Below are 13,827 nucleotides of genomic sequence, written 5' to 3'. Positions count from 1 at the left end.
GACCAAGTTACCGTTAACGAGATTTCCGCAAAACCGTTTATCGTCTTTCAACCCCTCGTAATATTTCTAACGGATCCCACATCCAAGGCCACTATGTTCAAAACGAAGTGTCGAGCTTCTCTAAGTCCAACTGCCAAGTAGATATTGCGGGTAGCATCCTGTGTACATTGTACTCAAAGAAAGCGGCGTATGTGCTATACTTGGACACGTCGTCCTTCTTTTCTGTCGACATGTTGAAGAATCTTGATGTTATGCAGATTGCGGTGAGTACTGTGACTTGGTATGGAGATATATGAAATCAACCGCATAGTCATGAAGAAACATTGGGGCATTTGCAAAGATGGGCGTGGCACCTCCCATACAAACTGAATTTTTCACATTTTTTTTTGAAGTGTTCATGGTAGAGTACTGAAAATTGGTATGGTTATATATGAAATCAATCCCATACTCATGTAGAAAAGTGGGGATATTTTAATACTGAACCTATTACCTATCTTTGTATGGATATATAATTCTTCTCTAGGTGTGTTTGTGAGTGAACTGATTTGAACGAAATTTTTTGTGTGTGTTTGAATGGGTCTCTGAATAGTTGAGAGTCACAGTTTGATCCGCCAGATGTCGCTGGAATCGAGTTATTAATACAAATCTTATTTATAACCAGATTTGGCTCATATCCGAGATATGTATTGGTAACGGTAAGGGCAATGCTATTGCAAAAAATAACCGCGGGGTGGCACTGGAGTCGAGTTGTTACTAAAAATCGTGAGAAAAAAGTTCCGCGAATGTCCGATTACATCGACGTGCTGTAACTACCACCAAGTATGTCGAACTCTCGTGTGTTCCGATTGGCCCTATAGAGGTGATTTTCCAATACTGCTGTGCATTGAAGATTGTTTTGGAGACCTAACGATTGAGTTGTCACTGACCACCATTAGATCAACCAACAGAACCTTTGTGCTCTTTGATAAGTCAGTTAAGTTATTTCGTCCGAAGTAAGTCTGCGAATATTGGATTTCTATAGAACAGCGATACTCACCCATTTTGAAATTGCAACCAACTATACTAAACAGTTTGAAGGGCAGATTCACCATCGAACCGGATCATTGCTTCCGCCGGGAGTGAAGAAGAAAAAGTTCTTCAAATTTATTTCGTTGTGCGATTAGCCGTTCTGTGGAACGCCAGATTGGAGAATTTCAAGAACCTCTTCAAGGACATAACACTTTCGTTAGGCAATGGAAATATGCCTTTTGACAACGACGAAACCGTAATATTAGCAGATAAATGTGCCAATGGAAGTCGTGATCGTGAATTGTTAGACAAAATTTTGGGCCAAAATCTTTCAATATGAAAAAAAAAATATTTGGGCGGGACGAAGTTCGCCGAGTATGCTAGCTTAAAATAAATTTTGAAAGCATGGATACGATTTTATTGTATAACACAGTCAATTTTGCAGGAAATCTTTAATAATTTCATTGTGTTGAGTTATTACAATTGGAAATTTGAATATCCGCTGTTTGCAATAAAACACGTTCGCGAGTGATAACAACAACAACAAGTACACAAAATCACCAATAGTCGGTGTACCGCTTAGAGGAGAGTGAGCCAAGATTAAATTGCCAACTGTTGTTTTGTTTATCATCAGTGTCATCGATGCAGTGGCTGGTCAAGCTATTTTTATATCGAAGAATAGAAACTTGTGTTGTTGTAAATGGAGGCCATTTCCAGAAACTAATTTGAATAATATAAATTTTAAACTGGAAAATAAAATGCGTTTTTTTAACTTGTTGAATCAAAAATTTGCAGTTTGCCGCACTAAAATCGTGATGGATGGTTGCTCATCATATTGAAGGTTTATACTAGAGATGAGCACGGGACTAAATATTTAATCCCGATCCCGCCCATCCAGAAATTTGATTTTTAAGTCCCGAACCCGCCCATCCCGACGTTTTTCATAATTGTACCACGGGTCCCGTGGGTCCCGAAATCGAAACGATCTGTAGAGATTTCAACGTGTGTGGCGTAGTTTGCAAACCGGTCGAAAGTTGACAAAAACGTTCATGTCTTTCAAATTAATTTTAAATAATAAAAACAATAATGAAAGATCTGGTATCTTCCGATTATTTTGTTTTGTTTTAAAAAAATTCATATTTCAAACATCGTTTTTAAGGAAGATTTTGTGAATTTGCGGGGGTTGCGGTTTTATCGGGAGTGTTGGGAAAGGCATTTGGTCCCATCCCGCCCGCCATATTTTTACATTGCTTCCCGATACCGCCCATTCCGGTCAATTTTAAATCAGTACCCCCGGTACCCCCGGTACCCGCGAGTCCCGCTATCCCCTGCCCTAGAGTGTACATAAAGATTTTTGTTCAAATCGATTTACAATAAAACCCGCTTAAGTACCTCACGAAAAATGTCAGCTTTTTTTAGGTACTTAGGCGGGTTGGGTACTTAAAAGAACCCGCTTAAGTACCCCGCTGCGGGTACTTAAGCGAACATAACTATTGATGTAGTTACATCTTCTTGTTAACTTGCATAAATATGTAAATCCTTGATTAAAACAAGAACATTTAATGAATAATACGTAGCTTAAAACCAAGATCGTAGCATTATTTAAACAGATACACATATAAAGAAAAACTTTATAAAAAATAGCATATAAACCTAAGCTAAAGATTTTGAAGAACACTTAAAAAAAATCACCAAGATTTCAAACTTTTTCTCATTTTTATTGCCCATTAAACTTTAGTGTAATAATGTGCAAGTTTCAACTGGCTAAAAATTACCGTTGATTTTTTTGAATTTATTTGCCGAAGGAGTGTAGCGCTGCCACTGAATTTCAGAATATGTAAATATTTTAAGGAATCTTAAAAGAGCACTTAAAAGGGGAAAACTATAAGTAAAATGGTAAATGGGGTACGAAAAATTTAGGTACTGGTACTTAGGCGGGTTGGGTAAATAAGCGGGGAGGTACCTAAGAGAGGGATTTTCTTCAGATTACATTAAAAAATTCACAGTGCACAAAAATGTTGGTTACTTAAGCGGGTTTCACTGTATATTCAACTGGTCATAACTCATTTAATTTTGATTGTTTTAGTCCAAGGAATACGAGTGCCAAATATTTGTATGCAGTTTTGCATCACTCTGTTTTAAAAATTCCAACAAGTAGGACTTTTGCTTTAAAAGTTAAAAGGCAGAAATACTCCGTATACGAGTAAATATATCAAAATGCTCAAAATAAAAAAGTCAGAATATTAATAGGCATGCAGGAATTATAATCTGCAATGAAAGACGATCGAAATCAAAACTCAACTCCTCAATTCCTTCTGACTTGAATAATAATAGTTCCCGATATTATCCTTTCGATTGCTGTCTAAAACCATTTTATTTTTTTAAATTAGTCAATTTTGGAAAAGCTGTATGGCTTTTTGGGGTACCATTAAAATCGTCTCACGGCGTAGAACATAATTTCCTTGATGCTCAAAACAGTAGACATATATGTAAAATGCTTTGAAGAATTTAAATTATAGGTTAAAATATAGACATTGGGATCCAGAAAGTTCCAAAAAATAATACACTTTTACTAATTTATTCGATATGAAAGAAATAGAGGAGTAAATATGCCTGTATGTATACATATATGTATGTACATATGTATGCAGTTACATATGTATGTCTAATAGTGAGCGAAAAGTGCGTCATTAGTAAAATCCAGCGGAGGTAATAAAGAATTTTTTTGCTATAGCGGAATCACTTTTCCTGCCAAATTTATGGCCAACAAGCTGCCAAGCGAAAAACAACGGCGCAAGACCCCACGCATAGCAATGGATTCGTTTATGTAAGTGGAGAAGAAAGGGTGGGGTTAAATGCAAATGCAATAAATACATACATACATTCGTACATAAATAGGCATAACTTTGGTGCGACTATTGGAGTGCAGGTTTCGAGGGTTGGCTTCAAATTAATGTTTGTATATGTATGCACGCGGGCAACCAGAATAGCAGCTGCGACAAAGCCACCATTATGGATAGGCAATGGCCACCAAATGGAGTACATGCATATGTACATATGTATGTATATATGTGCATATAAATACATATTGCAAAAATACAATAATAATAACAAAAATAATAACTACTACTACTACAACAACAACTGTCACAAAGGCGAATAAGCGTCCAAAGGAAAGAACGAAGGAATAAACGAATGAATGAATGAAATCTGCAATTTTAGTAGTTAATTTAATTTATTGCAACATTTTTATGGGTGACTTTATTGCATAATAAAACATAATTTACAGTGCCATTGAGAGACGATGATACCAACAACAAAAAGTGCAAAGCGCTGTCAGCAACAACCAACCAACCAACCAACGTGGCAACCAGCAGAAATAGCATACTCGATGCGGCTTAAGGCCCATAGCCACCAGCGCGGTGGTTGCAGCTGCTAGCTGGCTAGCGTTGTTGCTATTGTTCTTTGGGTTGTTGCTGGCGTAGTCACTTTTGCCTAGTTGAAATTATTATTGTTATCGTTGTTGTTGTATTTTCCATTGCTGCTTATTTGTTTAAGCGATTAAATACGTTGCTGCTACTGCTTGGTGTGTACCTCGATAGCCCAGGAGAACCTTCTTCCGTTGGCTCCTTTAGTCACCCTGCCATTCTAGGCCTGCTACGCTACGCAATAATTCACATAAAAAATATAATAAATGGCCAGTTAAATTTATACCTTCATGTACACACATGCATGTACGTAGTATGTACAATTATATGCAGTATGTTTGTACACATAAGAGTTTATTTATAGCCGTCTATTTAAGTAGTACAACTGCAATATGTAAAATAGTGCGCAAGCAGATTTATTAGGCCACATAAAGATGAGAGTAAGTTATTGCCACTGCTGTAGGTAAATCTGCCAAACTATTGTTCTGACTGTTTGAAATATGTTTATACATAAAGCGGTATACAAATTCACGGATAGTTTAATATACATAAGTGTACATACATACATATGTACATATGGAACAGGGATAACGTATATTTTTCATACGTTGACATCATTTTCGAAATAAAAATTAGGCAAATCTTTTTAGCGCAATCAAAACCGCTTTAAAATTGGAAAGAGTTGGTGGTACCGATTTTCCAGCCAATACTTTTCATGCTTTCCGATCCTTGATACAATAAGCTCACTATATGTGACCTGGTCTGCGAAAAGGGAGCTTACGTGCGAAAACTAGTTTTCTGTGAAAAAGCTGTTAAAAGTAAGCAACTCGTTTCGTCAGTCTCTCATTATCTCGTTAATTGTTCTCCGCGCCGGACGTCCAGTAAGTGTTGTTGTTGGTCCAGTAAGTGTTGTTGTTGGTCGGAATATTATTATAGTTCATCGTGTAAGTTGCTAGTGTGGAACATTTAAAAAAGTAACACTGAAGAAGTGACGTTTACTGTTTCTGTTGATTATCGTCTTCGCATTTCGCATGAAATGAAACATGAGTGTTGATGAGGAGTTCAGTGCCGTATACGGACAATATTTCCATGAAAAGGATGATGAAAACGATGATGAAAACTATGAAGAGAGCGATGATGATGAAGACGAAGTATGTGTATCTCAGGCAGAAGATGATACCGAACAAACTTTTGTTAAGATGGACCTGTATGTTGTTGATGTAAAGGAGGAGGAGCTGGTAACAAAATTTCTGTCAAAAGATTGTTGTAATAATGAATGCCATACACTGATACCACGGGAAATGATCGAGAGTACGCGGAACAATTGTTTAGAGATGTCGAAAAATGAACTTGATTTAGTGATACTAAGTCACATCGAAGCTGGAATTATGAGTAACGAAAAGCTAGAAAGTGTATACGCAAAGCTTGCTGGGCGGAAGAAATATGGACAGAGACAGGATACAGAAGTTATGAGGCATAGAATTCAATTTACCTTCTACAGAGTACCTGTTTGTCGTTCGTTTTTCCTTTTTGTACATGCCTGTACGACGAAGCGTTACGAAAATTTAGTACGTCATTTTCACGCACAGGGTGTAACAGTGCGCCAACACGGACTGGCAAGTAAACCGAGTACACATCCAAAGTCATTTAAACCGGCTGACATCGAAAAAGCTGTTAAATTCATCGAGTCTATAGCCGATTTAATGGCTCTTCCACTGCCCGGACGACTCCCAAAATTTAAGGATTTTCGGATAATGAAACTGCCATCCAGCGAGACGAAGTCCTCAATTTATCGAAAATACATTTCTTCACTCAGTGATGACGAATTGAAGATGAGTAATTGCAGTTTTCGACGGATATGGTCCAAATACATACCCCATGTTACAGTTATGAAACCAGCGGATGATCTCTGCGATGTCTGCCGTGGTAAGTAGCTCATTATTTTCTCATTTTATAGTTGTATCAAACGTTGAGATTAAATTCAGTATTTTTTCTTTTAATAGGAAACACAATATCGATTGCGCAAGCCAAAGGTGTTACTGACATTGAACGCGCACAGAAGCTTAATCAATTTCTTGATCACCTCCACCGAGCCCGAAATCAACGAGAATATTATCAAAGTTGGTGTAGAAATACTGACCCTACAGCAGTCGTTCTGTCATTTGATTTTGCCCAAACCGTTCACTACCCTGTCAGTCCACAACAACCTGGTACAGCATACTTCAAAGCAACCAAGAAGTGCGGAGTCTTCGGAATTACAGACCAAAAACAAAAAGTTCAGGTTAGAATTTCAAACTGAATCATAGGAACTCAAATTGCTCGCCTTTACAGGATCTTACTTATATTTTTTTTTTTACAGTACAATTACATGATAGACGAAAAAGATGACGTTGGTAAAGGACCTAACTGTGTTGTGAGCATCCTGCATTATCACCTGCAAACCTACTATAAAGACATTGAAACACTCGTTCTTTTCTGTGACAATTGTGTTGGGCAGAATAAGAATAACACTGTACTATCATATCTGCAATGGTGTTTGGCTCGGGGTCTTAACAAAACTATTTTATTCAATTTTCTACTTACCGGGCACACTAAGTTCGCGCCTGATCGTTACTTCGGTATTTTCAAAAGTAAGTATGCCGTCAGTAACATCGACACGTATGCAGATTTACTGCAGTGTGTCGAGGCATCATCACCTGGGGGTTATAATAAAGCTGTATCGGCTGAAAAAGTCGTCTGGTATGAATGGGACAGCTATTTTAAACCACTGTACAAGTCACTTGTTGGAATAACGCAATTCCATCATTTCATAATCTCTACAGATTGTGTAAAAACAAAGAAATTCGCAGACAGTGAAGAAGTGCAGTCCTTTAAGCTTCTGTTAAAACCTATCGATCCTGAAATGCCGAAAGTTATACAACCAGCCGGTTTATCTTTGGAACGTCAGTGGTACATCTATCACAATCTTCGCAGCTTAGTTTCGGATATATCTAAAGTAGATATTGTGGCTCCATTGCCGAAAGATTTGCCATCGAAGAAACGGAAGGCAAAAACTAGTGAAGATGTTCTCAAACCAGACGAGGAACCAGGTCCATCTTCCTCAGGATCAACACGTAAAAAGATCTCAAGGAAAACGACAACAAAGAAAAATACATAAACTACTCAGCATTATTATTTTTGGCCCATAATACGTTTTTCTAGTGTATAATCATGTCTTTATAGCTTATAATTCAATGTATTTTGTTCATTACCAATAAATTATATTTTGTCGTATTTTTACTCTTCTTTCTCTACATTTTTAGTACACTTCTAAGCAAGTTAGGATTTTCTGCTTTTCACCACGTGAAAAAGCATCTCATCTTCCATCCGAATCAACCAAAAAGTGAAAATTGATTTTTTGACACCTAAGCCCCCTTTCCGTAGACCAGGTCACATATATAGATACAACAGCAAGGTAGTAGATACATATACTATTATTTTAAAAGAAAGATATTTTTTGTGTCATTTTCATTCTGATTCTTAATTTTTTTCTTTACCTCTTTGATTTGCTTTTAATTTATACACTTTATTTAGGGAGTTCACAAGGTGTTGTATACTGTCGAACTGTTGTATGTCATAAACTTTAAACGGCTAAAACTATATTTAAGGAATTCGCAAGCTAACATAAAAGTTTTATTATGAAATTTCACACAATTAAAAAATAGTTGATGGTGATTTCAAGTCCTCTAAAGATTTATTTAGCCGTTAAAAACTTTACAACATACAACAATACGACAATACGTCGACACCTTGTGAACCACCCAATTGTTTTGAAAAGAAAGATATATTTTAAATTTCATTAAATTTTTAGAACTCTAATTAATTTTTTTTTTAATTCTAGTTTAATTTCTTTTTAATTTTTAGATATAATGGATGTTAGAAGAAAGATAGTTTTGGGTTCCATAATTTAATTTAGTTTGATTTAATTTTCATTTAGTTTTTAGATGTATTCTGTCTTTTGTGAAGAACAAATTGGGAAAATGTTGTTGCAAGATATCTGAAACATCAGAAAAATAATTTTAATTTAAATATCGCGCAATACTGATACTTCACTGAGAATGTGTAGAAAAATTTAATATAGAGAAAAAATTGTATAGGATTTGCACCATTCGAAATAAATTTTTTTTAAATAAAAACTATTTGCTATTCCTGTGCTATCGCATAAATCAAAAAGGGCTCAACCGATTTGGTTCGTTTTTCTGCCATTTTGTTTCCTTCTGTCTGCAGAAGGTTTGTAGAAAAAAACTTCAAAAAATGGTGATGCCAGATATCTGAAACATCAGCACAATAATTTTAATTTAAATAAGCCGCAATAGTTATACTTCAATGAGAATTTGTAGAAAAATCTAAAATAGAAAAGTGTTGGATAGGGTTGCCAGGATTCGAAAAAATCTTTAAATATAAAAATTTATTGCAGTATCAAAACGAGTTTAATTGAATTAAGCCGCAATAATGCTATTCCACTTCGAAATTTACTCAAAATTTAAAACAGAAAAAAATTGGCATTAGGTTACCACCATTCGAAAAAAAATCTCATGTCAACTCCTCCGAAACGGCTTGACCGATTTGTATAAATTTTTTTTGTGTATATTTGGTAGGTATGAAAATACATAGGTGGTAAAGTATATTTTATACCGCTAAGTGCAGGGGCGTGGCACCTTCCGTACAAACCGAATTTTTCTTATTGGATATCTCTGAAAGTGCCCATGTTAGAGTAGTGAAACTTGGTATTGAGGTATATGAAATCAATCGCATACTCTTGGAAAAAATTTAGAATATTGGAAAAAGAGGGGCGCGGCACCTCCCACACAAACCGAATATTTCATGCCGCATATCTCTGGAAGTGTTCATGGAGAGTACTGGAACTTGGTAGGGATATATATGAAATCAATCGCATACTTATGGAAAAATGGATGTTATTTGAAAAGGGGGCATGGCACCTCCCATACGAAATTAATCGCATACTAATAAAAGAACTCATGTTATTGGAAAATAGGGCGTAGCACCTCCTATACAAATCGTGTTTTTCATACTGCATATCCCTGGATGTGTTCATTGTAGTCATGTACTCTACTCTACTCAAATACACTGAACTTTTCATACTGGACACCTCTAGAAGTGTTCATGGTTGAATACTCGAATATATAAGTATGTAGTATAGAGATATACGAAATCAATCGCATACTCTCAGAAAAAATTTGGAATGTTAAAAAATGGGGCGCGGCGTCTTCCAACCATACTGAAACTATTACCTATCTTTGTATGAATATAAATTTCTTCTCTATGTGTGTTTGTGAGTGAATCGATTTTAACGAATTTTTTTTGTGTGCTTAAGTAGGTCTCTGGATAGATTAAGTTCAAAGTTTGACCCGTCAGTTGGCGCTGGAGTCGTGTTATTACTAAAAATCCTAATTAAATTAAAAAAAATAATTAAACGAAGAGAGCATGAACATGATAGTTAGGATTACCGGACACCAGCTTCGAAACATCCACAAAGCCAATTCGGTGGCCCTGATCACAGAATGAAGAACCAAATAGATCATGTTGTTATAGGAGGAAGATACGCTTCGAGCATTTTTGAATTGTGTTCTATTCGAGGAGCCAACATCGACTCGGATCACTACCTTGTTGCAGCCAAGGTCCGCACCCGCCTCAAGAAATGCGGCAAGACTTCCGATTCGAGAAACTGTAGAGAAAAACACAAAATAATACGGCTACGTAGAGTGACGTTAAGCACAACTTTTAGCTCCAGCCTCTCCGCGCCGTTTGAGACCAATCGACGTTTTAGATTAGGCGATTCACTCTCGTGCGACTTTTTTGACCTAGTGCTGGACACCGTCACAAGTGTGATATCGATGATATCGATATCGTTGGCCTGGATCCCAGAGATGTCAGCGCAGCATTTTGCTGCTTAGACAAAAAAGCTAAAGAGGTTAGTCTAGCGGTCAAGGAAGACAAGACAAAATACCTCCTGGCAAAACATAAAAAGGCTTCGAGTGTTGGGACACATGTCATAATTTTGAAGTAGTGAATGAATTTTCTACCTAGTATCCATCATAAACACCACCAATAATGTCAGTTTGGAGATAAAGCGATGAATAACTCTTGCCAACAGGTGCTACTTTAAAAATCTGAGCCCTCTCTCGATTACGCTTTACAAATCTCTCATTACGCCCGTCCTTTTATATTCCGAAGCAACGATTTCTAACAAACACGAGAAGGCTTTGGGTGCTTTCGATAGAACTATTCTACGCAAGACCTAAGGCCCTGTTTGCGTGGGCGACAAGTACCGAAGGAGAGGGGATGACGAACTGTACGAGCTTATTAACGACTTGGACATACTTAAGCGCTTAAAATAACAACGATTGCAGTGGCTTGGACATTTGGTATGCATAGATAACGACGCTGCGGTGAAAAGATCCTTGGGGACTCCGCATCCATGTACATTAGCTCAAATGATTCATTTAGCTGTGCGAAAGTCCGATTTCGTAAACGCAGTTTTACATAATTTTTTGTTGCCGTTCGATAGGGAATAGTCCAAAATAACAAAAGCTTCACTTTGTTTTTGTAAAATAAAGAACACCGTTAAACGGCAATCAACAAACGTATACTTTCAAAACGTTATTGAGACGCTGTTTTAGAACCGGTTTGTTTCTTTAAATTCAAGTGCATTTATTATAAAATTCGAATAATTATAGGAACATTTTTAATGGAAGACAAAAATATAAGTGAGTGCCTATATTCTATTTAAAAAAAGTGACTTTATCATTTGCCAAAACACTGACTTATTTGCATAACCTCAAAAATTTTCTAATTTTTTTCCATTTATGATTTCATGTAAGCTTTTACAATTTTGTTAACCTTCGGCAAAGAAAAGGGACAACGAAATGGATTAATTAAGATGTATTGAGTAGATTTTATTTTACTTAAGCCGTTTGCAAGAAAAACTGTTCTTTCTAGGTTATCATGCTATTACAAAAGGGGAGTTGTTTGAAGTTTGGCTGTTTGGATGTTCGTAAAAAGAAAAGCTTTCTTCGGTTGTCAACCATGTTGCAAAAAACATTGGTGCTGATGATATTTGCGAAAGTTCCATGGAACTCTCAAAAGAAAAAACGCGTATATTTTGCAATTATTTATCAAAGAAAAACGAAAATTATGGAAAACAATATGGAAAGGACGCTAAAACATCGCGTTTCTTGCTGATGAAGTTCTTTTCGAAATCAAAAAGTCCAAAAGTTGCAGTTCTGTCCTACCTTTCGCTAAAAATTGCTTACCCTATTTTATCCGGCCGCAAGTGGCGCTGTGCAACATAAGCAGCTGCATTTAATGGTGGTATATCAGGGATGATAAATGGGTTTTTGAATTTTGTACCAAATGGCCAAAAAAAGGACTAAATCAGCCGAAAAAGTACCAACATTTAAAGAACCATACATACATATGAACACATATGTTTTTAAATTAGGCAAATATCTCTATTGGTACGTGCGTTTAACATCTCCAGTAAAACATGTCCAGCAACAAAATTTTCATGAAATGTCATCTGTTATCTCACAAGAGGAAAATATCCAGTATAGTTTGCAGCGATTTTCAAGCTATCCGAAAGCTATTCAAAAGTGTAAAGAGAAAAAACTCTCCATCAATCTGAAATTCAGGCGGTGACAGATAATAAGATCAACGGAAATAAGGTCAATTGACTTTATTTCCCACCCTGGTGTGAAATAAAGTCAATTGACATTATTACCTTTTTAAAAACGAAATAAAATCCATTGACATTATTTCTCTTTCAAACATTAAATTTGCTTAGCTTCGCGGCGCGCTCGCGCCCACACCCCGCGCACCCCTCGCGACCGGCGCGCACACCACGTCACGCTACGCTGCGGCCCCCCGGCTCCCCCTTCCCCGGCCCCCCTTCCCCGGCCCCCTTCGCCGTCTCCCGCCGTGCTGTAACGCAGGTAGATTTAGTTGAAATAAAATTTTTATATATTTTAAACATTGAGGGCTTATATTCAATAATATCCTCTATCTGCACACCTTTCACAAAGATGAGATTCTGATATAAAAATCCACCTAAGCTTTAACTGTCATCAGTGATATTAATGTTACCTTATATAACGACAGGTAATAAGTCCCAGATGGTTTCTAAAATCACAAATTAGTTTTTGTGCAAATTGCAGATAGAGGGTATTAATGAATTCAAGCCCTCGATATTTCACATTTTTATATTTGTAAGTTATTGGAAGCAGGGATGCCAACTTGGCTCAAACCGTGCCATTTGTTCCTATTTTACTTCAAATGGCACTTAATTTTTCAATTTGGCACAAAATGCCAAAATGGCACTTTTGTAAAAAAAAAACACTTCAATATATTTTTGTGAAATCCTTTGCGTGCCCTTCTTTTTCTCAACTAAAATTTTCTAAATTATAAAGGCTATTCAAGTGGTTTATCTTATTTTATCATTGCACTTTTGTTTGGAAAATTTAGCTTTATTTTATTGCTAAATGTGAATGATTAAAAGGAATTACACCTTTTTTGGCACTTTTATTTTTCTATTTGGCACATTTTGGCACTTTTTTATCCTCAATATGGCACCTCATAACTAAGGAGAGTTGGCAGCCCTGATTGGAAGATTTCTGCTGTGTTTTGAGGCAACAACTTGTCTGCAGTAAAAAAGCTTATAATTTTTGTTTCAAAAGTGTGTGAAGACCAATCAATTAACTTATATGATCTCGGTTCCGATATTAAATAATCAATAATTGTTTATACCCGCATTTTGGCACATTGGCTCGTTGAATGTGCCATCTAATAAATAGTGTCGTCATTCTCCTTAGCTGCTTTTAAATGATGTCGTCACAAATTGCTGGCGGAGACATGAATACAGTGTAAGAAAATTCTTTTTCTATAATTGTTTCCTTATAGTAAGGTTGGTCCTTTTCCCCTCCGGGGTTTTTGCACATGGACTGTTTCTTCAATTTAATAGTGTGGAACCGAAACATGTTTTGCAAGTTATGGATCGTTTCTACACTCTTTCTTCAAATATTTCTCTTATTCCAGCTGTGCGCAGGCGTTTAGTTTTTCGCATCGTGTTTTTACATATTCGTAATTTAAATTTTTTTTAATAGAATCAATTGGTGGTAGTTCATGATTGTGTGTGGATTAATATCACAACACTGAGGATTTGGCAAAAGCCTTTTTCATCTATTAAAAAACAACACTTACGGGGCAATGTTTATTGTAAGAACAACATTTTTTTCTATGAATCGACATACTTTAAGCATTGTTGACTTTATTTCCAAATTTTTGTTGACTTTATTTCGCTTTTGAAAAGGCCAAATTTTTGTTGACTTTATTTCGC

At 36.3% G+C, this 13,827-nt stretch overlaps 1 protein-coding gene across 1 annotated transcript; it reads left to right on the top strand.

The window, feature by feature from the left end:
- Window positions 1–5,510: 5,510 nt before the first annotated feature.
- LOC108354507 (uncharacterized) lies at window positions 5,511–7,648 on the top strand. The gene is made up of 3 exons (XM_017605690.1): window positions 5,511–6,362; window positions 6,440–6,717; window positions 6,796–7,648. Exons 1-3 carry the CDS (start codon window positions 5,636–5,638, stop codon window positions 7,591–7,593), a joined length of 1,803 nt encoding a protein of 600 aa, XP_017461179.1. The 5' UTR covers window positions 5,511–5,635; the 3' UTR covers window positions 7,594–7,648.
- The last annotated feature ends 6,179 nt before the right edge of the window (window positions 7,649–13,827 follow it).

This window comes from Rhagoletis zephyria, unplaced genomic scaffold, assembly GCF_001687245.7.
Source record: "Rhagoletis zephyria isolate East Lansing unplaced genomic scaffold, Rhagoletis_zephyria_1.1 Rzeph_scaffold_00155, whole genome shotgun sequence".
In the NCBI taxonomy this organism is placed as follows: Eukaryota; Metazoa; Arthropoda; class Insecta; order Diptera; family Tephritidae; genus Rhagoletis; species Rhagoletis zephyria.
The sequence above is the reverse complement of the archived record's forward strand: the minus strand, read 5'-3'. Positions and strand labels throughout refer to the sequence as shown.